Consider the following 27,201-nt stretch of genomic DNA (forward strand, 5'->3'; position numbering starts at 1 on the left):
ACTTGAGGTTTAGATCAGTCCCAGGAGTACAAGGAGAAAACATCTTGGAGAAATTAACAACGGAAATTGCATAACGGTTAAGTATGGAAGTGGAGGAAGTTAAGAAGATGATATAGAATGCATTTAGGATTAGAACAAAGACTACTAACGCAAATAAATTTCCAGGAGATTGATTGATTATATTCAAAGATAGAGAGATGAGAAATTTGATTCTGCAGAAAAATAGAGAAAAAAGATTATGCATTGATAATTATTATTATTATTATTATTATTATTATTATTATTATTATTATTATTATTATTAATTTATTTATTTATACCCCACCCATCTGGCTGGGCCTCCCCAGCCACTCTGGGTGGCTTCCATAGAAACCAAAAATATACTTGATGGAGTATTTACGATCATTTTTAAAGACGTCCCACTTCGGTTGTTGAAAAAATGTGACGAATATAAACCACTGACACAGATGCTAAGGAAAAATGGAATTGAATTTAAATGGGAATTTCCGGATGGAATTTTGTTTTATTACAAAAAAAGAAATTTAAATTTAAAAATGTAGGTGAAACACACAAATTCCTGAGGATATACAAAGAGTTGGGAAAAGGAGATGAAGCAGCAGTAGCAGGACTAGCAGGTCCGGAAGAGGAAGATAAAGATAGTATTGAAGGAGTATTGTATTGAAGGGAGGAGGAGGACGAGTTTAAAGACTTTTATTCTTTCACTTTTAAAGAGAACTTAAAATGGCAATGAAATTATGGACTTGGAATGTTAATGGCATAAATGACAAAAAGAAAAGGAACAAAATTGAACATTCCCTAAAGAAAAAAAAATTGGATATTATTTGTTTACAAGAGACACATGTGGCTAGGAAACAGAAGAGTACTGATTAATAAAAAAACTGGAAAATGCATTTTGACAAGAGCAAGAAGAGGGGAGTGGTTTTGTATATAAAAAATAAAATTGAAGCTCAGCAAATCTTCAAATATGAAGAAGGCAGGATAATAGCGGTACAAGTCAGGTGGCAAGGCGAGAAACTGATAATTGTCAGGTGGCAAGGCAAGAAACTGATAACATCAAAGAATATAGACCTTTTTCAGAATGGAATAAAAAAGATCTGGAAGGATGAAATTATCATTTTGGGGAAGGATTTCTGCTATTAAAATGAATGTTCTACCAAAGATGTTATTTTTGTTTCAATCAATTCCAATAATCAAGGGGGCAGCAATTTTAAAGAGTGGCAAAAGGCAGGGGAAAAAACCAAGAATTCAATATAAGTTGTTAAGAGATGTTAAAGAAAGAGGGGGTTTCGCCCTGCCAGACTTGAAACTGTACTATGAAGCATCTTGCCTCTGTTGGTTAAAGGAATTGATGTTGTTAGAAAATACAGATTTGTTGGATTTGGAAGGTTATGATAATAGATTTGGTTGGCACACGTATTTGTGGTATAATAAGACAAAAGTCCATAAAGGATTTGGAAACCATATATTCTGAAGATCTCTTTTCGAAATATGGGATAGGTATAAAAACCTATTAGAACATAAAACACCGCAGTGGTTGTCTCCATTAGAAGCAATGAGTGTGAAAAAGGTAAATATGAGTATAAATCGGGTTACATATGAAAAATTAATACAAAAGGAAGTAAATGGAAAATGAAACTTTATGAAGAGCTTAAAGGATATGTGAATGATTGGCTGCACTACCGCCAAGTTAATGAAATGTTTAAACAGGATTTTAGGGGGAAAGTATTTGATGATAATAAATCAAAATTTGAAATCAAGGTATTGAAAAATAAGTATAAAATTTTGTCTAAAACATATAAATTGCTGCTTGAATGGCACTTGAAAGATGAGGAGGTAAAGTTGGTTATGATACGTTGGCCCAAAGACTTTGAATATAATATATAATTGAAAGATTGGGAAAAACTATGGAAAGAAGGATTAAAATTTACTGCATGCAATGCTTTAAAAGAAAATGTGATGAAAATGATGTTGAGGTGGTATATTACCCCTGTAAAATTTGGTAAAAAGTATAAAGTAAGTAATAAATGTTGGAAATGTAAAGAAAAGGAAGGAACTTTTTATCCCATGTGGTGGGAAAGTAAAAATGTGAAAAACCTCTGGGAAATTATATATAATGAGATGAAAAAGATGTTGAAATATACATTTATTAGGAAACCAGAAGCATTTTTACTTGGCATTGTAGGAGATGATATAAATAGACAAGATTGTAAGTTGTTTTTATATTCAATGACAGCAGCAAGAATATTATTGGCACAAAAATGGAAGCAAGAAGAACTACCAACGAAAGAAGAATGGAAGATGAAGTTGATGGACTACACAGAATTAGATAAATTTCCAGGAAGGTTTCGAAACCTGGGGGATCAGAGATTCTTAGAAGACTGGAGTAAATATATGAATTATTTGAAAAGTAATTGTGATGAATAGATTACGCTAGTAGGACTGCAAGAAGTTTTGTAAAGTGGATTATTTGAAATACTGCAAGAAAGCTTATGAAGAGAAATATAGTTAAGGACAATTAAATGTAGGTAATATAGAAATTAAGAAATGCAGAATAAGTGATAAAGAATGGAAAATCATCAGAGGTGTTGACGGAAGTCTACAAGATTGTATAAAATGAGAAGATATGTTGTATGACTGTTGAAACAAATATGTTAAAAAAATCAATAAAAATGTGTGTATGTGTGTATATGTGTGTAAATATATGAAAATGACTACTCACAGCATGAACGAAGCTTCCTATAAATTTTAGGGTGAAATCCATGGCTTCTATCAGCTTCTGGAACTGTTCATCCTCAAGAGCAAACCGGTGCCCAAAAGACACAGCACATATCACGTTGGAGACTGAATTAGTGATGGGCATGGAGGGATCAAGTGGCTGTCCTGCAAAATAAAATTATACTAATGTTAGTTCAGCTGTTCCTGTTCAGACTGAGAGTGGGAGTTCATGGTGGCCAAGAGAAACTGCTGGGATATCCATTAGGAACCAAGAAAAACATATCACATTCCTTTCTAAAATGGACAGAGGTAGTACACAAATATATCTCCATATGCCAGCTCCGCACCATCACTTAGCATCACATACCCTTTGAACGTGCAAAAGCCTCCACGAGCTGATGGGCCTCCTCTGCTACTTGGTGCTCCATGCCTTTCTTCCCCAGCCCCAGCTTCCGCATAGTAACTACACCAAAGCGTCTCTGTTGCCTCCAGGTGTGACCATTTGATAATACAATACCTATGGAAAATCAATGAGAAATTATTATTTACAGATATCAATGTAAAAAGTTGCCATCTCAGAACAAACAATGATTCATGCCTTTGCATGTAAGAGCTGCTTAGTCTCTCTACAGCAAAGAATTACAAGATGATGCAGAAAGGATTCTGGGTACAAATTGGATGGAATTTAGAGGGAAATTCCATCAAGCTTCTAGTGACACTATTGGGAAAATTGGAAGTGGTGGAAACGGAAGTTCTTTTCCCCCTCTCTTGCTAAATTTTCCTACAGGAAATGGGATCGCAAAAAATCAAAATGGGTGTAAAATAATGACTATACAAGTAAATAACTATGGATTATGAAATGTACTCGGAATCGAGAGTGGATTTCATGCCCTTTATTCAGCTCATAGTGGTGAGGAGGAATGAAAGTTTCCCCAAAATATCTGCTTTATATACATTATTTACACAATAGGCTGCACGTGATTGGCTAATTCCGGGATTCTCCTGTAGGCCAATCAGGTTGTGGATTCACTTCCACCTGGAGCTGGATTGGGTGGCTCCTGTGGACCAATCATACTGCTGCATTGTTCTAGGACCAATCATACTGCTGCATTCTGAATCCTATTGTTCTAGGACCAATCAGACTGCTGCATTTTGGATCCTATTGCTCTAGGACCAATCAGACTGCTGCATTTTGGATCCTATTGTTCTAGGACCAATCAGACTGCTGCATTTTGGATTCTATTCAACTCAGTACATAACAGATTATTTTTTAAATATATGACTATAGCGGAAAGTTTCGTGTTTAAATAAAAATGAATGATTTATTGTTTTTAAACATGGAGTAATGGTTGGAATTGGGGGGGGGAGATAAAGTCATCATACAAGATTGGAAGAGGACTATTCTTGACACTTAGCGATGTCTGGGGCTGACGATGTTCACCTAGCAGAACAAGGAACAGCTGGATATTATCCTGGAAAACAGCTGGATATCACACTGGAATGAACACCTAAAATATTATGAATAAATATAATTTACAGACGAAGAATCAGAAGTTGTCTTTATTTATTTCTCTCTTTCACTCTTCATGTTTTAATTATTCTTTTTGTCTTCTTTTAGCTATTTTGCTTTTGCTTATGTTTTGTTTTGTTTTGTGATGTCCTCTGCCCTGGGTTAATGAGGGTACACACATGAAGGTGATAGCTGGCCTGTGTGAGAGGCGGAGAAGGAAAAATCTCCAAGGGTGGGAGACTGGGGGAAGAAAGGGAAGCAGCCAGGTGAGAGCTGGGAGGGTCCACTCCCTTCTGTGTGAGACAAGAGTTAAGACATACCGTATTTTTCGCCCTATAGGACGCACTTTTTCCCCTCCAAAAATGAAGGGGAAATGTGTGTGCGTCCTATGGGGCGAATGCAGGCTTTCGCTGAAGCCTGGAGAGCGAGAGGCATTGGTGCGCACAGACCCCTCTCGATCTCCAGGCTTCAGGAAGCTATCCCAAGTCTTGCAAACCCGGCAGGATGTCCCGCGGGCTCGCAAGGCTTGCGGGCAGCAGCCTGCACCCAAAAGCTGGGGACAGCGGGGAGGCGCAGCGCCGCCACCCCGCTATTCCCCGACCTGATCGGGAGGCTGGGGGGGGGAGAAGCAAGCCTGCTTCTCCCCCCCCGCCAGCCCCACAAGCTCGGGGGATAGGGGGATGGCGAAGCGCCACCATCCCGCTACTCCCCGACCCGATCTGGAGGCTGGGGGTGGGAGAAGCAAGCCTGCTTCTCCCCCCCGCCAGCCCCACAAGCTCGGGGGATAGGGGGATGGCGAAGCGCCACCATCCCGCTACTCCCCGACCCGATCTGGAGGCTGGGGGTGGGAGAAGCAAGCCTGCTTCTCCCCCCCGCCAGCCCCACAAGCTCGGGGGATAGGGGGATGGCGAAGCGCCGCCATCCCGCTATTCCCCGACCCGATCTGGAGGCTGGGGGGGGAGAAGCAAGCCTGCTTCTCCCCCCCGCCAGCCCCACAAGCTCGGGGAATAGCGGGATGGCGAAGCGCCGCCACCCCGCTATTCCCCGACCTGATCGGGAGGCTGGGGGGGGAGAAGCAAGCCTGCTTCTCCCCCCCGCCAGCCCCACAAGCTCGGGGGATAGGGGGATGGCGAAGCGCCGCCATCCCGCTATTCCCCGACCCGATCTGGAGGCTGGGGGGGGAGAAGCAAGCCTGCTTCTCCCCCCCGCCATCCCCACAAGCTCGGGGAATAGCGGGATGGCGAAGCGCCGCCATCCCGCTATTCCCTGACCCGATCTGGAGAGTTCAATCCTTCCTTTACTTTGAGAATGCCTCAATGGTGGCAAGTGAGTCCCACCTCGCATGATCAGTTACACGCCCACCATTAGAATGGCAATTGCCATGAACTTTGGCAGAGCCAGGCCCCTTCACATATTTTAGAGGGGCACTGAAGAGACCTCAGCCCCTAACTGTTCGCTCCTAGGTAACCCATTTCCTGCAGTGCAACAATAATAGAGAACCTTTCTTCTGGACAGCCCTTTAAATGTTTTCTCTTGGGAAAATACCAGTAGAAATTCTTATTCTTCACTACTCACCCTTTCCTTTTGCCATGTTCCTAAGGAAAGGAGTCTCTGGTCGCTCGTCTAATTTTTCAGAGTGGTCAATGAGCGCTTCTTTCACTACTTGGAATCCAGACAGTACTACAATGGGTAGATGTCCTATCCATAGGGTGAGAATATTTCCATATTGCTTTTCCAGCTACCATTTGGGTCAAAAGAAAGGAGAGGAATGATGGATTCAAAAAACACAGTTGGATATTTCAACTTAATACAAGAGCTTCAGTCTCCCTCACCTCTGCAGCTTCTCACTATGTGCAGTTCTCTTCCTATCATCTCTCCCCTCTCCTCCCCCTCCCTCCCTCCATTTCAACCCTCACAGAACTCTAGCCCAATGGTTGCCATTAAGTAGATTTTGAATTGATTTTAGAATGAATTGATTTTAGAATGCTGTGTTGCTTTTATTGTTGTTAGCTGCTCTGAGCCTGGCTTCAGCTGGGTAGGGCGGGATATAATTACAATTCTATTTATTTATTATTTATTTATTTTACTCTCTGCCGTCTATGTTGCCTTGGCCTAGGATCGGAGCAGCAGAGGCACTTCATAGTGATTAGCCCTCCTGTACCAGAATAGGACCTTGTCACAATTATTTTGTGTGCAGGGATGTGGAAACTGTAGCGCACCAGATGCTTTTGAACTGCAACTCCCATCATTGTTGACTGTTGGCCATGGTCGTTGGGGCAGATGGGCATCATAGTCAAAAACATCTGGTGGCTAACAGGTTGCCATAGGCTGGGCTAGAGCACTGGGTCAGGTTTCAGGCAAAATGTCAGGTAGCCCCCGGATGTATAGCAACACAATGGAAAAAGTTCCACAATTTTTGTGGTTTCCTAAAATATGGAAACCCTAGTTTACTGCAGAGAACCGTTAAGTATGTGGTATTTAAATTGTTTTTTTTATAAGTGCTTCTAGTTGGAGTAAACAAGATGCAAATGTCCCCAGGCTTCAGAAATTCAATAGCAAATGCAGGTTAGTACCTGTTGAGAGGCTGTCATGAATGAATGCTGAGGACCTATGTGGTCAGTCTTTTTTTTGTAATAATATTTTATTCTTTTTTTCCCTATAGAAAGTTACATTTGTTACTCAACAATTATATTCCAATTCAACAAAACAAGTGATTTCCCACTCACTCAATATCAATGTTTATAACTCGAATTACATACGATTGCATTTTAAAGTTCCATCTTATCTAATTTGATCCTCTCTAACATGTTTCTTAATATATTCTGCTGTTTTCTTACACTTCAAACCCCACTGTGGTCTTTGCATATGGGAAATCACTTTTTATATAGACCGTTAAGGTTTTCCAATCTTCTTTAAAAGATTCTAAATTTGTATCTTTTATCAATTTTTGCCATCTCTGCATATTCCAAGATTTTCACAAGCCATTCTTCCTTTGAGGGTGTTCTCTCCTCCTTCCTCAGTTTAACAGTATACAATAAATATTTTTGATCAGTAGTTTTTAATGCAGATTTTAAATTTTTTTTATGGTTTTGTGCTTTTCAGTATTAATAATAATATCCTTTATATTATTACTATTATTTGTATTGCTTACAGTTTGTGACAACAGAGGCTTATGGCATTTACCATTTTAAGCCATGCTATTATTTAAGTTTAAATATCATAATTGTTGGGGGAAATAGATAATTGCTGGCATCAGACTGAGTTATTACTAAGCAATAAGTACCTGAAGGAGAGTATTTTCATCAATCTTGAATCCAAACCTCCATATGGCTCCAATGAGAGGAAGCTGGAGAGGACCTGGAGGATAATGCCTGCTTGACCAGAGCTGTTTCAGGTAGTGCAAAATCAGAAGAACCACCAGCAGAGCAATCAGAAGTGTCCGTATCTCCATCCTTCTCTTGCCTTCTCTTTCTCCTTAATTCTTTCTAGGTTGCCTGGTCAGGTTCAACTCTCTTTCTCTAAGGAGTTTTTGCTTTCTTCAAAGACATCAGCAGTACTCTCTGTTTTTATATGCTCAGTTTTTGAAAACAAATAAGCAAAAAGGGGTGTGACACCATTTGCAAGTAGCCTTGGAACGTGACTGCAAGTCATGTAATACAAGTGAACACTATAATCAATCTTATATGAGTCACGTAAATGAGAGGGTGCTTGATCTATATAAATTGTAATTAGAATCCAAGCTATCTTAAGACCAATTTTGTGACACAAATATTTGGGAAAGAATTTTGTACCAAATGTTCATTAAATAAAAAATGAATATGAAACCCAGACCCTTAGGAAAAGCAAAGTGTGCATGTGGACATTCTCCCTTTCTGATTCCTTTTTGTTTCTCTCTCTCTCTCTCTCTCTCTCTCTCTCTCTCTCTCTCTCTCTCTCTTGGAGGGGGCTCATCTGGGAGAGTGGGGACCAACTCAAACGCATGGTTCCCACCACACTAAATTCCCACCACACTAAATTAACTAATTCATATATTCCCTCCTTATTCAAAATTCCAAATGTGCTCATTGGCTTTAAAAAGTTGGTGATTCACTACTTGAAGTGGAAGAATAACACCCCTGAATAATTTCACTCCTTATAAATATTTGTTCTCCCTTTATTCCTGATTTACACAAAGATTCTGAATCTATTTATTTGTCAAGGTTTCTATCTCTAAACAGGGAAGAAAATGCTTAGAGATAGAAGCCTAGAGAAACAATGGGTAAGAGCATAAGTGCCAACTTCTATTCGATCCCCCTTCTCCACCCATGTTGACAACAGTTGAGTGTGTAGAAGGCTCTTCCTCCTCCTGCAGTGGAGGGGAAGGGTGGAAGAAGCAGTCTTGATGACCTAGAAAGTCAAGGAGTGGTCAAGGAGAATTAACAGAGAGACATTTCTGTGCTTCTTAGATACTGACTTAGAGCAGAAATATTAGTACTGTAATCACTCTCTGAAAGCAATGTATGATCCAAATTGCCTACATGCTGTGCTTACCCCAGTGGGTCTCTACATTTGGTTCTAGGTCATGGCATTCCCCCGGGTCCCAATGAATTGTAGAGTGGGAAGGGACCCTGAGGGCCATCTAGTCCAACTCCCTCCAATGCTGGAATCTCAGCTAAAGACATCCACGACACATGGCCATCCAACTTCTGCTTAAATACCTCCAAGGAGGAGAGTCCACAATGTCCCAAGGGAGACCATTCCACCGTCAAAAAGCTCTTACTGTCAGTCATTTTTTCCATATGTTTATTTCTGAATTTATTTATTTTTTTGTAACATGAAACCGCTGATTTGAGTACTACCCTCCAAAGCAGTGCTGGATCTAGACACATCAAAGACACAATTCAGTTCATGGGGTCCATGGGGTCACGAAGAGTTGGATACGACTAAATAACTAAACAACAACAACAAGAAGAAGATAACTCTTATTAGAATAATTAGAATGTTAAAAGAAGCAAGGCCTGCTCACAGGTGCCAGGCCACAGCAACTGTTTTCAGTACGTCTTGCCCCCATGAGGCGGTTGTGGAGGGTGAACATCCCCTTCTTCCCACAGCTGTTTAGCTCTCCTCCTTCCCCAGGTCCTTTCCATGCTATCTAAGACTCCATTGATGCACCCTTCTCTGCTCCTCCCTCTTCATCTCTCTTCCGGTCCTGGAAGACACCGGTAGAGGGGAACTAGTTGCAGCAGGAGGGGGGACACCCTGGCTCCTTCACTAGCCTGACTCATCTCTGCCTCTTGTCCTATCTCCTACTTCTGCCTCTGCTTCTGGACTTTTCTCTGCCACACACTGTCCCTGTCTGATCACCAATCCCTGGGCTCACATTCTTCATGCCTTGGAAATTCCCCAGGTCGTACCTCCCACTATTCCTTGGTGTTCAGCCAGTGCATGCCATCATGCCTCAAAACCCTCAATGATCCCTGGCATATGGACTTGTGGCCATAACATATGTGCTTGACTCATGGTTCATTAGGTTCCAATGAGAAACAGAGATTGTACTAATGACGACTATGTTTACTACTTCATTGTGGGGCGGGACATCCGTGTTTGAAAGATATTTTGATTATTATTATTGCACCTCCTCCATTTTGGCCTTGCGTCTTATAGATCAGATTCTACTGTAATTTGCCATGTTGATTTGGTAGTGTGGGCCAGCTACAGGCCTTCTTGAATGGCACAGGTCTTCTTAATCCTTGTAAATCTGATTCTTGGGATGGGTTGTGGGTGGAAAGTGCCTCTGACTCCACGTTAGAGTACCATCAGTGGAGAAGGACAAGGACAGTGCTTCTTAGAAACTGACTTAGAGCAGAAATATTAGTACTGTAATCACTCTCTGAAAGCAATGTATGATCCAAATTGCCTACATGCTGTGCTTACCCCAGTGGGTCTCTACATTTGGTTCTAGGTCATGGCATTCCCCCGGGTCCCAGTGAATTGTAGAGTGGGAAGGGACTCTGAGGGCCATCTAGTCCAACTCCCTCCAATGCTGGAATCTCAGCTAAAGACATCCATGACACATGGCCATCCAACGTCTGCTTAAATACTTCCAAGGAGGAGAGTCCACAATCTCCCAAGGGAGACAATTCCACTGTCAAAAAGCTCTTACTGTCAGTCAGTTTTTCCATATGTTTATTTCTGAATTTATTTATTTTTTGTAACATGAAACCGCTGATTTGAGTACTACCCTCCAAAGCAGTGCTGGATCTAGACACGTCAAAGACACAATTCAGTTCATGGGGTCCATGGGGTCACGAAGAGTTGGATACGACAAAATAACTAAACAACAACAACAAGAAGAAGATAACTCTTATTAGAATAATTAGAATATTAGAAGAAGCAAGGCCTGCTCACAGGTGCCAGGCCACAGCAACTCTTTTCAGTAGGTCTTGCCCCCATGAGGCAGTTGTGGAGGGTGAACATCCCCTCCTTCCCACAGCTGTTTAGCTCTCCTCCTTCCCCAGGTCCTTTCCATGCTATCTAAGACTCCACTGATGCACCCTTCTCTGCTCCTCCCTCTTCATCCCTCTTCTGGTCCTGGGAGACACCAGGAGAGGGGAGCTTGTTGCAGCAGGAGGGGGGACACCCTGGCTCCTTCACTAGCATGACTCATCTCTGCCTCTTGTCCTATCTCCTACTTCTGCCTCTGCTTCTGCTTCTGGACTTTTCTCTGCCACACACTGTCCCTGTCTGATCACCAATCCCTGGGCTCACATTCTTCATCCCTTGGAAATTCCCCAGGTCGTACCTCCCACTATTCCTTGGTGTTCAGCCAGTGCATGCCATCATGCCTCAAAACCCTCAATGATCCCTGGCATATGGACTTGTGGCCATAACATATGTGCTTGACTCATGGTTCATTAGGTTCCAATGAGAAACAGAGATTGTACTAATGACGACTATGTTTACTACTTCATTGTGGGGCGGGACATCCGTGTTTGAAAGATATTTTGATTATTATTATTGCACCTCCTCCATTTTGGCCTTGCATCTTATAGATCAGATTCTACTGTAATTTGCCATGTTGATTTGGTAGTGTGGGCCAGCTACAGGCCTTCTTGAATGGCACAGGACTTCTTAATCCTTGTAAATCTGATTCTTGGGATGGGTTGTGGGTGGAAAGTGCCTCTGACTCCACGTTAGAGTACCATCAGTGGAGAAGGACAAGGACAGTGCTTCTTAGAAACTGACTTAGAGCAGAAATATTAGTACTGTAATCACTCTCTGAAAGCAATGTATGATCCAAATTGCCTACATGCTGTGCTTACCCCAGTGGGTCTCTACTTTTGGTTCTAGGTCATGGCATTCCCCCGGGTCCCAGTGAATTGTAGAGTGGGAAGGGACCCTGAGGGCCATCTAGTCCAACTCCCTCCAATGCTGGAATCTCAGCTAAAGACATCCATGACACATGGCCATCCAACTTCTGCTTAAATACCTCCAAGGAGGAGAGTCCACAATCTCCCAAGGGAGACCATTCCACTGTCAAAAAGCTCTTACTGTCAGTAAGTTTTTCCATATGTTTATTTCTGAATCTTCTTTTTTGTAACATGAAGCCATTGATTTGAGTCCTACCCTCCAGAGCAGGGCTGGATCAATACATATCACAGAAGCAATTCTGTTAAATACATTGTATTTTTTAAATTATTGTTCAATTTTACAATTAACATTCACGTTCAAATAAAAGTCATAATCATAAACACATATGATTCTCTGAATCCTTGGACTTCCCTGAGCTGAGATTCCATGGATTCCATTCATCTGCATCATATAATGTTCTCCATTTTCTCCTAAAATTCCATTCTTACCATAGTTCTTGTTACATTACAAGTGTTGTTACAATGCTGCCAATGTTTTTAATTGTGTACAGTGTTCTCTAAGGGAACTTACAAATTTTCCCCATTCCTTATTAAAGTTATCCTTCTTGGTTTCTAATCTTTCTGATCATTTTTGCCATTTTGGCGTAGTCCATCATTTTTATCAACCATTCCTCTCTGGTAAGGACTTTATCTTTTTTCCTTCTCAGAACCAAAAACATAGGCGCTGCTGTCGTAGCATACCAAGTCATTTCTGCTCCTTTCATATTTCTGAACCTTAGATTCCTCGTAAAAACGCTTCTGGGTTTTTCCACAAAGGTTATTTTAATTTTTTTTTCAACTCATTATATATCATTTCCCAAAATGCTTTTGTTATCTTGCAGGTCACCATGTATGGTGGAGGGTGCCTTCTTTATCTTTACATATCCAACAAATATTTGTAGCAGTTCTATACATTTTTGCTAATTTAGTAGGTGTTAGATACCAACGATACATCATTCTCACAAAGTTTTCCATGTACAGCATGATGTGAATTTTAAATCTTCCCTCCATAACTTTTCCCAAGATGAGGATGGTATATTATGGACACTATATATCTGCTGATGCAGCCTAGAACAGCATTAGCTTTTTTGTAATTACATCACACTGCTGACTCATATTAAGCTTGTTGTCCAGAGAAGACCTCAAGTGAAGGAGACAGTGTTGTTGCAGAGAGTTTCAGAAAAGCAAACTGTTTTACACCTTTATATTTTTTCCAGCCCCAAAATTGTGAAACAGGAGACATGACAATGTCTTGCCAGCTTTCTGTACATGATAACGTGTTCAGGAGGAAGTTGCTTTGCAAATGTGCTTTGCAAACTGCAAGCAGCAAGTTTCATTAAGCCCAGGGCAAATTCATTTGCTCCATATCTTCACCGTTCCCTGGTCAAGAATCCAAGGAGTTTTCTTGGAACACCCCCAACCTTGAAATTTCTATCCCAGAGATTGAACAGGTATTAATCACCAGTGATACGAGCTGAAAGAATAGCATTCTGGTAAAAGTTAAATGATCCACTTTTGCTGGAACACTTAACCAGATTGTGGACACTTGTTCATTGAAGGCTTTCAGCAGAGAATGTTTGAGGAAGAAATGGGAATTTGCCTTCAATTATTATACTACTACCATTATACTACTACTACTACTACTACTACGCTTTGGTTGACATTCCCTGCATTACAGAGGGATGGCTTGGGCGACCCTTGGGGTCTCTTTCTGCTCTGCAGTTGCTTTTTTATTGTAGGGTGACAAGCAGAAGAAAGAAATTTGTCTGGATAAAAATCCAGTGTAAAAACAGTTGTGTGAGGTTTTTTGGAAGCATCAAAGTGGTGGAGGGAGGGGGGTAGGTTTCTGAGCCCAGAAACTTGTTTCGAAAAGCTCATAAGATGCCCTAAGCAAGCAGTCAGAACTCCCTGTCCCCGGGAGACATTTGAACTGTAACCGTGTATGTGCAAACAGAAGGGGAAACGACAGGCCACCAGAGTTCTGGAGTACTGACCCAGAAACTGAATAGCTAGAGGAGGCCAACAACCTACCTCTTGAAAGACTGACTCCTGTGACTAAAGGATTAAAAGAGCAGCACTTACAGCTCTCCTTGCAAAAAGCACTGAGACACCACTTAGTGTGCTTTGGCATGCAGTTTTTTGACTTCCCTGTCTTCAAGAGAAGGGAACGTTTGGCTTACTAATGAAAGGCTTATCAAGTGAAGGTGTTGTAAGTAGAAATTCACAGGTGTAAAGTGGAAACAAGCCACATATTCAGAATTTTGAATTGGAAAATATCACCAATGAAAGGGTTTTTTTTGGGGGGGGAGTAAACATTTAATGAACTGTAAAAAAAAGGAGTAAAATTTAATGAACTAAACTTTGAGACTATGTTGTGCCAGGAAGTTCAACAGACATGGATCAAGGGGTAAATCTGCAAAAAATATGCTTTACTGTGCTGAGTTGCTGGTTTCTGGGATTGACTTCAAAATCTTCTTGCCATTCTCCATCACCACCTGCTGGCCATGACTGAGCCCATAACCTTTTTTAGCTATTTGTGATTTTAAAAAATGTCTTACACAAACAGGTGAAGATAAATCTTTACTTGTCAGGCTGGCAACAGTTAAAGAACAAGCATTATTTACATATAAATTCATGAGTGCAATATGTTTCTCTCCCTTGAGCCCAAGAGAGGGTTCTGACATGACAGCTTATACTCTAAATTCACTCTTCCCTCTGGCCCATCCAACTGAATACCTTCAAAATGATAGACTGATTCTGAGCAGGGCATGAGGAAAGATGCAAAGAGTCTTTGCATGCTTAAAATTCCAGGGTCGATTTCTAGCATTTCTGCTTAAAGGGTTGCAGACCAAGATAGAAATATCTGCCCATCCTTATCCTGGAGAAGAGGAGACTGAGAAGAGATATGAGTGCCATCTTCAAATATCTTCAGGGCTGTCACTTGGAAGAGGGAGCAAGCTTGATTTCTCCTGCTCTGAAGGACACAACCTGAACCCGTTGTGTTTGCTGTGAATTTCCATCTTGGTTGTGAAAAAAATAGCCCTTCCATTTGCACTTCTTCTATTCTTTTTCCAAGAAAAATTCCAAAGGTTTGATAGCTTTCCTCTCTAAATTCACTCCAAGTTCTGTGCAGACTCCTTTCTCTCCCAACTGTAACTCTGCCAGCATAGGATAATAATAATAATAATAATAATAATAATAATAATAATAATAATAATAATTTTTATTTATATCCTGCCCTCCCCAGCTGAAGCCGGACTAAGAGCGGCTAACAACAGTAAAATGAAAAAACATTCTAAATTGATTTCATTATAAAATTAATTCAAATTAGATTAATGGCAACCATTGGGCTAGAGTTCTGTGAGGATTGCCAAAGGAGGGAGTCAGGCTGTGCCCTGGCCAAAGGCCTGGTGGAACAGCTCTGTCTTGCAGGCCCTGCGGAAACATGTCAAGTCCCGCAGGGCCCTAGTCTCTTGTGACAGAGCGTTCCACCAGATCGGAGCCACAGCCGAAAAAGCCCTGGCTCTGGTTGAGGCCAGCCTAACCTCTCTGTGGCCTGGGACCTTCAAGAATTTTTTTTTGTAAGTTCCTCTGTGGGACATACCAGGAGAGGCAGTCCCGTAGGTACAAGGGTCCTAGGCCATAGAGTGGTGCCTTGCAAGACGAAAAGAATTCGTTCTGCGAGTCTTTTCGTCTTGCGATGTTTTTCGTCTTGCGAAGCACAGTCCGTCGCAACTGCGCCTCTTCAAGCGGCTTTAAAAAAAAAAGCGCAAGACGTTTTCGTCTTGCGAAGCAAGCCCATAGGGAAATTCGTCTAGCGAAGCAACGCAAAACCAAAAAACCCTTTCGTCTAGCGAGTTTTTCGTCTTGCGAGGCATTCGTCTTGCGGGGCACCACTATATAGGGCTTTGAAGGTTAAAACCAGCACCTTAAACCTAATCCTGTACTCCACCGGGAGCCAGTGCAGCTGGTATAGCACCGGGTGAATGTGATCTAGCAGCGAGGATCCCGTAAGGAGTCTCGCCGCAGCATTCTGCACTCGCTGGAGTTTCTGGGTCAGTCTCAAGGGCAGCCCCATGTAGAGTGAGTTACAATAATCCAGTCTGGAGGTGACCGTCATGTGGATCACAGTGGCTAGGTCAGGGCAAGAGCGGTGAGGAGCCAACTGCTTAGCTTGGTGGAGATGAAAAAATGCTGTCTTTGTTATAGCTGCAATCTGCGCCTCCATGGAAAGGGAGGTGTCGAAGATTACACCCAAACTCTTAACGGACGGTGCTGGCACTAATTGTGTCCCCGCAAGAGAGTTATTCCGTTTATAGTATCAACCACTCGATAACTCTAATTAGTCAAGTAGAACAAACCAGCTAAACATCAGCTACCTCTCTGATTGTATGAAACTATTATATTCTTTGTCAGCCTACTATTCTAATATTAAACAAACCAATTAATTAAATTAAAAAATAAACCCCAAAACATTCCACAGCTAAACAGAACTACCATATAACGTACATTAAGGGAAGAAAAAACACCTAAATAGCAGGAGAACAAAAATCAAACATCTAACAGTAAGCAAGCAAAACTTAGATATTATCATGGATCAATGAACTATAAAAAACTAAAACAAATGGCAAAGGAAGGGGAGGGGGGAAAGGAAAGGAAAGAAAAGAAAAAAGGTTCTTGTAGCAGACGAAGTTCTTGTAGCATCACGCGCCAGCTCGAGTCTACTCGAATGATCTCTGAATGATCTCTGAATCTGCCAACCTGAACAACCAGGCGACCTCAGGGGATGGGCAAAGGAAGGCGGGGCAGGCTCAGTAAATGCCCTGTTTGATGTCAATGCCATGCCCGGTGGTCTCAGGGGGCCCTCCTCTTGCTGTTGCGCTAGCACTTGTAGTGGCAGAGAAAGTGTTCCTCTTGGCATCAGCTGGTGTTCTCAGGGCCACAGGATGATACCTCTCCTCTGCTACAACCAGCTGCCAGCCCTGTCGCTTAAGAATCTCTGGCGTCTTGAGGGTGGAACCCCCCTCTCTGGCTTCCCTAGGTGCCTTTCAATTGAGTCCTCTGCAGAGTAATATATCTTAACCCAGGCTCCATGCCGAGCACTCAACCAGTCTGTCTCAGTCCAGGAGCACCGCTGGCATGCAGGACAGCCGGACCCACAACTGGGAAGACAGAGCAGGCACACAGCACAGTTGGGCCCACAAGCCAAGAGGGCAGAGGCAAGCACAAGCGGAACACTCCTGCAACACAGTTTCACCTCCCTTAGTTCATTTAAAACTCCGAGTCAAAGCCTGAGTCAGAGTCAGTTCGGAAAAAGTTCAGAAGATTAATTAAATTGTTTAGAGTTATGAGTCCTTGAAATAGGCTGGGCAGTGGCTGTTAAGCTGTTCAACTTTGTTAGATCTAATTTACATTGTCAACTTCACAAGTTTTCTGATATAAAACCCCAGGTTGCCAAACTTTTGATAAGAAGAGGGTTAAAAGATTAAAAAGTTTAAAAAGTTAAAAGGAGTAGGAGCCCCCAACATCTAATTGATGTCTCTTCATCTCTTCATCTGTGGCTTCCTTCCACTCCTCCAACATCACAACACCGCCATTTGGCTGTTTCAGTCCTCTAGTCACCTTTTGTGAAGGACTTCTTCATTACACCATCAGTTGCCTCCAGCTCCACCATTTCATCCTTCTGTTCTGGCAATCCTTCATCCATATTGTTTTCCAATGCCACTACCGAACTTCAGGAGGAGGGGGGGTTGCGGGCTCACGACCCCGCTCACACTCACTCCCGCGAGGCTGGCGCCAGCCTCGCGGGAAGCAGGGATTCCCCTTAGTCTGCATCCCCCTGCAGCGCCAGCCAATCGGCTGGCGGCAGGGGCGGGCCTTCCAGAGGCCACTTAAGGTCGGGGCAGCCCTTGGCTTGCCCCTTTTCTCCCTTGCAGCTGACGCAGTTTGTTGTTTCCCTCAGCTGCTGGACCACGTGGATCTATCTCGGAAGAGGCTTGCCGGCAGGGAAGTTTACCTTTCTTTATTCCTTTCTCCTCCAGGAGCGAGCGCTGCTTAATTTGCCTTTATTGCGCTGCACTCATCATAATTGGGTACTTTGGCTGAATTTTACTTGATTGGGGTGCCTGGGGGTGACTGCATAGCCATTCGTTGTTAGTTTCGCTGGTGCGTTGCTGTTTGTGTGTGTGTTTATTGTTCCCGTGGTCAGCAGAGGTTCTTCAGAATTTCCTCATCCCTCCTCCTTTGCTTCTCCCCCTCTCTCCCCCTGTTTGAATGCTCTTTAAACAGCTGATTTTAAACAGTCTCCGTTCTGCCCCAGGTCAATTCACAGCTAACGAGCGATAATTAGGGGCATTGTTTCCAGAGGCTGAGCTACTATATACTGTTGCATAGTAAGGTGAAGCTTGGCAGCCTTTGGGAGCCGTATTATTGCATCCAGCCTGTATAGCTCAGTTGGTTAGAGGGTGCTGCCGATAACGCCAGGGTTGCAGGTTCGATTCCCATTAAGGGACAGCTGCATATAAAAACTGGTTTCTTTAATGGAAGTTTAAAGCTCACGTTTTCCTGAAGTTACTATTACAGTATTATTAATAGGTGGGTGGCTTCTCTTGTTTGGCTACTGCTCTCTTTACTTCATTGTTTTGCTGCTGCTCATTTTAATTAAGCATTCTTTCTCTTTAGTCCTTATACATCAGTGACTCTTGAGTTTGTTGTTCCTTTATTGTCCTAGCCAGCCTCTACTCTTGCTAGCTTGCTTCCCCAAGTAATTGGGGATTTTGCTGCAGTTGGATTTATTTGCTGATAATTAAACAAGTACTCAGGGATATAGAGGAAAGAAACTAACCAAAGAATAAAATAAATATATATATATTTATCTTGAGTGATAATACTTTATCTTTAATTAAAATAATAATAATAATAATAATAATAATAATAATAATAATAATAAATAAAAAATAAATAAAAAATAAAATAAAATAAAATAAAATAATAATAATAATAATAATAATAATAATAATTTAATTTTGAATGAATAAATAAATAAACAATTATAATAAAACAAATTAAAGCAGGACCCTGACAAGTAATAAGCTTAGCAACGGTCAAGTTGTGGTCCCTTCTTAAAACCGATTGGTAGTCGGTAATACGCATAAGCTGACCAGCGCCCCCACGCCAATTTTGCTTTAACATGGAAGGCAACGGCAATCCTCAAGCACCTCAGCTGGTAACGCCCTGGTGCCAACAGGTCCTTGCAACCCTCAGGCTCTGGCACAACTATTTTCCGCGCTTCAATCCTTTTACGTGCAATGCAGGACACCTATCACTCCCTCTCCGAACATAGTGGAAGTGTCACAGGAGTGTATACCGGACACCCCCCCCTGTCAGCAGGGTCAGGCGGGTCCCTCCACAAGTGCAGCTACCACGGATCAGCAGGCCGCCAGCAGGCCTCGGACACGCTTACAAACTGCGCGTGCACAAAAGTCTAAGTCGGGTCCTCAGAAGGGTAAGGCAACCGCTCAAAAACCTAGGGCTAATACGCAGAAGGCCAGGCCATCGGTGGCCTCCCCTTCAGTCCCACGACAAGAGGTAATCGATGTTCCTAGTGTTTTTCAGGACAACCCAGTGCAGCAGAGCTCTTCGGAGGGGTCAACATCGGATGAGGAGCTGCCCCCTCAACAGGCAGCCCCGGCTGTCAATGACCCAGCCCCGCATGACGGTGGATCACCTAGCGGAAAACGGAAGGCGAAGAAGAAGCATCGGTCTAAGAAGAGCAAGAGGAGAGACACTTCTGACTCCGAGGAGGAGACAGGTACTTCTTCTTCCGATGGGGATAGTGATGCTCCAATGGAGACATATTGGGGGGAAGGGGAGGACACAGGAGCTCCTCTGTGGGTACATGAAATGAGGGCCAATTCACATCAGAAAACCTTTAATGGCACTCTTGACTGGAAAGATGGGGCCCTAGTTCCGGACGTTAAAGTCTCAACCAACTCTGCCACCGACTTTATTTGGGGGAATCACCTCTCTAAGAGGAAAAGGAATAAGATATTGAATGGCAATTACGTAGATATGTTTTCGTTGCTACCCCCAGCTCAGGTTAAGGGAAAAGGGGAGAAAAGGAGGTACTATGGGAAAAAGAGGTACAGGACACCCCGGGTGGAGCGAACTTTTGAGAACTGGCTTAATGGGTATCAAGTTTTTATGACAGTAGTGTCGGGATGCTATCCCAAACGAGGCATGCACCTCGCGTCCTACCTGGCGCACGTCAGGAGGGCATGGGAACTAGTGGGAGATGAGGCTGCCTTGGCGTATGATGAAGACTTTCGGAGGAATGCCTCGCTACTGTCTTCAACGCGCTGGGACCAAAAGGACAATAACTGCTGGTTTGAACATGTGGGGCCTAACATCGAAAAGAAAACCACTGATCAGCTGAAATCCGGTAAGGTGGAGATGCAGCGCCGTAGACAGTGCTGGGACTTCAACAAGGGTACCTGTCAGCGCACAGCTTGTAAGTACTTGCATGAATGTGATAAGTGCTTAGGCAGCTACCCTGCAATCAACTGCTACAAAGAGAGGCAGCAGCCCTTTCGAGGAGGCAGGGGTCACCTCACCCGGGGTAATCGGGGTGCCCCTGCTGGACCGTCAGGACCCACCCAAGGGCCGACTGGGTCTTGATACTAATGTTTCCCTAAGCCTAGCGTACTCCCTGATAAAATTGCAGCCCCTGAGAGCACTGTTGAAGTTTTACCCAAATAGACAAGCTGCCCGTCTTCTAGATGAAGGGTTTTCACAGGGTTTTAGAATCCCGGTTGCTTTCACCCCCAATGCCGGTTGCCCCCCTAACCAGAAATCAGTTCTAAAAAGACCAGACATTGCTACAAAAGAGATCCAAAAGGAGATTGCAGCCGGGAGGGTGGCCGGCCCATTCACAATACCTCCCATCGAAGAGCTTCATATTTCGCCGCTCGGTATTGTCCCAAAGAAGGCCCCAGGTGAATTTCGAATGATACATAACCTGTCTTATCCCAAGGGAGCCTCAGTTAATGACGCCATTCCCCAGGAAATGTGCACGGTGAAGTATTCTTCTTTCGATCAAGCTGTGCGGTTGGTACGGAGATTTGGTAGGGGCGCCTTTCTGGTGAAATGTGACATTGAGTCGGCATTCCGCCTTCTCCTGGTGCACCCGGATGACTATCGCTGGTTGGGTTTCAAATTCCAGGGAGCTTACTTCATAGACAAAGCAATGCCCATGGGTTGTTCTATTGCCTGTGCTGCGTTTGAGACTTTCAGTACATTCTTGGAATGGGCCCTAAAATTTAGAACTGGCACTGAAGGGGTGGGACACTATCTGGATGATTTTATTTTGGTGGCAAGTAACGCCGAGGAGTGCAGGACCCTCCTCCTGGCTTTTGAGTCCTTAGCCAGAGACCTGGGGGTCCCTCTGGCAAGCGAGAAGACCGAGGGTCCGGTCACGACCATGACTTACCTGGGTATTGAACTTGACACTGTGGCCCAAACCTCACGCTTACCAGCTGAAAAGTTGGTTGCCCTAAGAGAGCTTATTGGCCAAATGCTGCCTTTAAAGAAGGTCACCCTGAGGCAAATTCAATCCCTCCTGGGGCACCTCAACTTCGCCTGCCATGTGGTTTCCCCCGGCCGTCCCTTTTGCGGCCGGCTAGCAAAGCTGTCCACGGGTTTACGGTCCCCACATCATAGGGTACGCCTATCTAAGGCAGTAAAGGCAGACCTTCAAGTTTGGTTGCAATTCTTGGATGGTTTTAACGGCATATCACTATGGCAGGATAGTTTGGCCCTGCAGTCAGATTTCCAGGTACATTCGGATGCGGCTGGGTCCTTGGGTTTCGGTGTTTACTTCAGGGGCCAGTGGTGTGCTCAGCGATGGCCTCCCTCTTGGCAAGGAAAACCAATACTACGTGATTTGACATTCTTGGAATTCTTCCCCATTGCAGTTGCAATCCACATATGGGAGGCCCAGTTCAAAAACCATAGGGTCTGTTTCTGGACGGACAACCTAGCGGTCGTGTCAGTTTTGAATAAACAGTCGTCACATTCACCTAGAGTAGCGTCCCTTTTGCGGTATTTCGTCCTTTCATGCCTGCGGTTGAACCTTCACGCTTCAGCCAAGTTCGTCCCTGGTATAGATAATAACATTGCAGATGCTCCATCTCGTTTCCAGATGGAACGCTTTCGCTCATTGGCGCCGGATGCGCAGCAGCAGCCGCAACCATTTCCGGAGCACCTCTGGAGTATTGGCAACGAGAAGCAATAAAGAGAGTATTGTCTGCGCTGGTGCCTTCTACCCTAAGATCATATAATAAGGCATGGCTAGACTTTACATCTTTCCGCAGGAAAAAGGAGCGGTTTAAGCCAGGCAGGCCACCGTCCAAGTCGGAAGTCATAGAGTATATGGTTCACCTTTGAGATCTAGGCCAGGCCCCCAAAACCCTCAATATCCATTCAGCAGCAATATCCTTCTTTTCTAAAGCCTCGTTCTCTGTTGATCCCTGTTCTCATTTTGTTGTGCGGAAGATGCTTGAGGGCTGATGCAGGTCCAGACCTCATGGCCAAGATAGTAGAAGGCCCATAACACTTGATATACTCACCCAAATCCGCAGGAAGCTAAGGGCCCTTTGTTGGTCGAGATATGAAGCCAGACTATTCTCCGCAGCATTTTTCTTCGCATTCTTCGGTGCCTTGCGCATAGGCGAGGTGGTCTGTGAAGACTGCGCAGCCAATAGGGGTCTATTGTTGGAGGATGTAACTGTAGCCAGTTCACATGTGATATTAAAAATCCGTAGCTCTAAGACTGATCAGCTCGGCAGGGGAGCCTTGGTTCGCCTCCAGGCGACTCAGAAGGCTGGCCCTTGCCCTGTAAAAGATGCCAGGAAATACCTGTGCGTAAGACCAAAATCAAATGGCCCCTTTTTCTTACATTCCGACGGTTCCCTCCTTTCAAAACATCAGTTCACGAGGGTCATGCGCAAAGCGATCGCTGCCATCGGTCTTCCGCAAGAGGAGTACGCCGCGCACTCCTTTCGCATCGGGGTGGCGACCACCGCCGTCCATATGGGATTACCGGCCGAAAGGATTATGGACATGGGTCGATGGAAATCCAACGCGTACAAGGGTTACATCTGGAAGCCTTTTTAATTTCCCCTCAGTTTTCTCTCCTACCCATCACCCCCTGGCATTCCTCCTGACCTGGCTCTCCGATTCTCTCATTTCAGGTATCGATGTGGTGCGACTGTGGATTATCGGCCACAGCATCATATATTGGGCAAAACGGCGCGCAGAACACAGGGGCTGGGATGCTGACCTACTACTGCCTAGCAAGGTTAAAGTGTCATGGATTACTAGGCGGGGTATGCGTTGGGAAGAGTTTTTCCCAGCTATATCCAGGAAAATTGCTGCCAAAGGCCCACCCAGCGCCTTGGTCATCCAGCTGGATGAGAACGACCTGGCTTATAGGAAAGGGGTGGACCTAATGTGGAACATTTTCAATGACTTGGAATTGTTGAGCGCATCCCATGCAAACACTGCAATAATTTGGTCATCTTTGCTGGAAAGGCGATGTTGGCGGGACGCGGAGAACCCCGTGGCTATAAATAAAGCCAGGAGGATCGTGGCGCGTAGAGTGTCCACGTTGGGCGGACGGGTCATCAAGCACCCAAGCATCCGGTATAACAGGGAAATGCTCTATCGTTGGGATGGCGTGCATCTATCTGATGCTGGTAATGATATTTGGTTGGCGGATATTTTTCAAGGTGTTAGGGATTGGTTACAGGTCTGAGGGTATTGGCGGCGAGCCGGCTAATATGGCTCGGGTGGCGGTAGGCATTGGCTGGGGTATTGTCATGCAAATGAGGTTGGGGGGGAGGAACGCCATCACCTCCCCCAATGCTTGAAGGGTAGTTCGTTAAAGGACTCCGAGGGGCAACGCCTCGTCCGACACCTACGGAGGCTGGGGCCTAAAGCGCGCCCCTGAGTGGTAACCCCTCGGAGAGCGCCTAGGGATATGCATCTCGGGTGGCTCCCCCTGTTGGTGTTTAACCCTTCCCGGTTTGACCGGATAGTCGGTTAGGGGCCAATGCCTAAAGCCAATACCCTTCTTACCTGTAATCAATAAAGTTGTGGCCATTTTCGCCCATTAACCTAAATCTTTGTGTCCAGTGTCTTTATTTATTCCACCTGTGGGGGGGGGGAATAGCCACGCAAAGTCTCTTTGTCCTCTTTAATTCCACTTTCCATTTCATTCTTCTGTTTTCTTAGCTTTTGGGTGGTTGCTTCCGTACCCATCTCTGCTGTTTCTCCTTGTTAAAATGTTATATATACAAACACACATACACATACAAATACACCAATTGCTCAGTGTTCCTCCAATCCTCCATTATTGCTAAAGCCACAGTTATCTCAGTTTTCCACCATCTCCATTTTACTGAAACTTCTGCCATTGAAGGAAAGGCTAGTGGAAGTCAGGGGAATGTCTGTTTCAAACTTCTCCCCCTTCCATTCCTTAACTGTGATAAAGGATGTGAAGCCTTCAAATATTGCATAGTGCCTCCACACAACGTATTTCACTCCTGATACCTTGTGTGGTCCACGTTCCAGGTTCCGGGTTCAATGTAGTGATTTAGAGAGATATTTTATTAACAAGCACACATGTACAGTATCCATCAAAGAAACTTAACATTTTTCAAATGGAGAAGCTGATACCCTTGCTCTTAGGAGTCTACTAATCTTCAAAATACAATAACATAGCATGGGGGGGTGTTAGAAGGGGGCTGCAGAAGAGGGAGAGAGGAGGAGGTGTGGGAATGTGTATGTTAGGGAGATTTGAGAAAAGGAAGGGGAGGGGGAGGAGAAAAGGGAGCAAGAGTAAGAATGGGGATGCAAAGGAAGTTGTCAAAAAGGAGGGAGTAAGGAAGCATTGGGAGAGGGATGAAGATGAAAGCAGGTGCATGAAAGGGCCTGAAGAAAAGGAGGAGATGGGGTGAAGGGGAAAACAGATGCAAAGCAGAGCTGCAGAAGATAAGAGAGAAGTGGCTTCAGAAATGGAGTTGCGAAGGTGAAAAGAGACCTCAGTAGCTGCATGGGATGAGATGGGAAGGGAAGGGGAAATGCTAGGGGGTTCATGTGTCAGGAGTGGCCAAGGGGTCACCGAGTGCAGGAAGCAGGGGTGCAGCCCCTAATATTTTCCTATTTTCTTATGTGCTGCAGCGGGGAACTGCACAGAGCTTATAAGGATGGGGATGTGTTATAATCCCCATTATAGCCTCTTGATTGAGCTCTTTGACTCCTTTTGGCAGCTGAAAACTGAATGCCCTCAGCAGGCTGGTCAGGAAGATGAATATTTCAATCTTTGCCATCTGCATTCCCAAACATATGCGAGACCCTGAAGAGGAGACAAGAAGAAGGCAGTAAGTGAGCAATAATTTACTTTCCCATGTTCATTGCTTTGTAGCTATAAGCATTCTGCATAACACTTTGGCAAAATAGACATAGTTAGGATACGGAAAACATCAAGGCTGCTGTCAATTTTCTAGCCTGGTCAGTGCTAACCTTCCTTTCTTCTTGTTATACTTATGTTTTGTTCTGTAATTTGAAGTTCCCAATCTCATATCAAGGAAGATACATTCAGGAAGAGGATGGATTGAAGATGAAGGGTCCTGTGGGAGGGGCAGGGCAGAGAGCATTTCCCAGGGCTAGAACCCAATGTAAGAGGGTCTAGCTCCCAGTGAGAACTTTTCTGTGTGCAGAATAAGGGTGAAGATTTAATTTTGATAGAGGACTCTGTAATTTCCTTTATTTCTTTTTTATTTTTTCTTCCCTAATCTTTTTTCTATTTTCCCTTTTAGATTAGTATGATTTTTATTGTGTCTTATGTATAAAACTTTTTAATAAAACTTGATTTTAAAAAATGAAAGGAAAACTTTGGTCAACTGCCCAAATCAGCAATGCAGAAAGGGGTTAAGACCATGGAGCAAACTCTCCTGCCAGGTTTACTTCACCTTGGTAGGAACTAGCATTGCTGCCTGAAGAGAAGTTGGGTGGCTTGCAGTGGTGATGTGTGACAGGGAACAGCACTATCCTGGTGCTGGCAGTGCTGCCTCTTTCAGGGACAGGGCAGGGGTGGCAAATGTTGGGAGGTGCAGATGGAGACCACATAAGTGTATGTGCATGTGTGGTTCCCAAGCCACCAACCTAGAGATCCGCTTAACTTGCCAGTGCCCTGCCCCATTCTGCTGACCAGCAGTGCCACTCCAGCTAGAAAGATGCTCCTTCTGCTCTGGCCCACTCCCTCCTGTGCTGCTGCTGATGTCATTTCCTAGAAGCAGACCAGTAAGCACATCTACAGATCACAACATAGCTTGGTCTTCTGTGTTTACCTGCACCAAATGGGAGATATTCTTCTCTGTTCACGAATTGTCCATCCTTGTCCAAAAAATGATTTGGGTTCAACTTTGCAGGTGTCTCCCATCGTGTTGGATCAAGAAGAACAGAGCGCAGATCGGGAACAATAATAGTCCCCTGCAAATAAGAAACAAGTGACTTGGAATGCATTCACATCAATACTTTTTTTATTGTCCCACACTATCCCAAGACTAATCATTGCAGAGACTGATCTGAATTATTATTATTATTATTTTGGTGGGTGGCTTTGTATTCATCACTGTAAAAACTTTCTGTATAGGCAGGAACACAAGGGGACTTTCCCCCACCTGTTTTAAAATGAAAGTTCACAACCCAGGTGAGACCTCTGGATACTTCAGGCTCCTCCCCTGCCACAATTGCCCCATGGAATGGCACTTGCTGATGGTGAAACATGTCTGCAGATGGAGCTCCTGCTCTTGCCCTTCAGATTTTTGAATAGACAGGAAGTTCCTGTACGGCTGGCTGCATCTCTCAATATGAAACCTTCTGCTGCTCTTTGCTCTTGGGCTACAGGAGTGCAGCTGTATCACACTGTTATACCTTGGGAATGAGAAAACCACACAGCTTGAAATCCTTTGTACATTGCCTAGGCAACCCAAAAGAACCGGGAGGTTTAAAGCGCTGTAGTTCATGAATCACAGCATTAGTGTAGGGCAGTTTCTTCTTGTCTTGATAGCAGATTGAGTGAGCAGAACCTATGACATCTTCTATTTCCTTGTGCATTTTATCTGAAGAGAATGATGGAAACAAAAGTTTTTTTGTGAATACTACATTTTATTTCAGATGGACATTTAATTTCCTTGAATATATTCCATAAATCTCTGTGAATGAGTCCCAGTTTCTTGCATTTTTAGGTCACCTGGTCCTCCAATGAGCTCATCTGTTTACATGGTTCTTCCCCACTCTAGATCCCAGGTGTGAAAAGGCTGAAAGTGAAGCTCATCGCAGTTGTTTCTGGTTACCAGAGCTGGCTGGATTTGCTGAAGGGCTGGGATCAAAGGCTGTCATATATTCATTCTCCACCCCCAGCCCTCAATATTTCCTACTTAGTTTCACTAATACTCATTTCCTCATCTGATCTTTGGCTAGCATCACTCATATAAAAGGTAAAGG

The 27,201-nt window shown here is 43.9% G+C and overlaps 2 protein-coding genes across 2 annotated transcripts in view; both read right to left on the minus strand.

The window, feature by feature from the left end:
• Window positions 1-7,784, minus strand: part of LOC309533169 (cytochrome P450 2J2-like) — a 29,376-nt gene extending 21,592 nt beyond the window's left edge. The window contains exons 1-4 of the mRNA XM_082224374.1: window positions 7,530-7,784; window positions 5,822-5,984; window positions 3,104-3,253; window positions 2,741-2,901 (exon numbers count right to left, since the gene is read on the minus strand). Coding sequence (XP_082080500.1) covers window positions 2,741-2,901; window positions 3,104-3,253; window positions 5,822-5,984; window positions 7,530-7,697 — 642 coding nt within the window. The 5' untranslated portion in view covers window positions 7,698-7,784. The remainder of the gene's footprint in view (window positions 1-2,740; window positions 2,902-3,103; window positions 3,254-5,821; window positions 5,985-7,529) is intronic.
• Window positions 7,785-24,386: 16,602 nt separating this feature from the next.
• The window catches only part of LOC309533186 (cytochrome P450 2J2-like), a 28,736-nt gene continuing 25,921 nt past the window's right edge, over window positions 24,387-27,201 (minus strand). Inside the window, exons 7-9 of the mRNA XM_082224403.1 lie at window positions 26,629-26,816; window positions 26,043-26,184; window positions 24,387-25,048 (exon numbers count right to left, since the gene is read on the minus strand). Coding sequence (XP_082080529.1) covers window positions 24,861-25,048; window positions 26,043-26,184; window positions 26,629-26,816 — 518 coding nt within the window. The 3' untranslated portion in view covers window positions 24,387-24,860. The remainder of the gene's footprint in view (window positions 25,049-26,042; window positions 26,185-26,628; window positions 26,817-27,201) is intronic.

Source organism: Podarcis vaucheri (assembly GCF_965113315.1).
Source record: "Podarcis vaucheri genome assembly, chromosome: 5".
NCBI lineage: Eukaryota > Metazoa > Chordata > Lepidosauria > Squamata > Lacertidae > Podarcis > Podarcis vaucheri.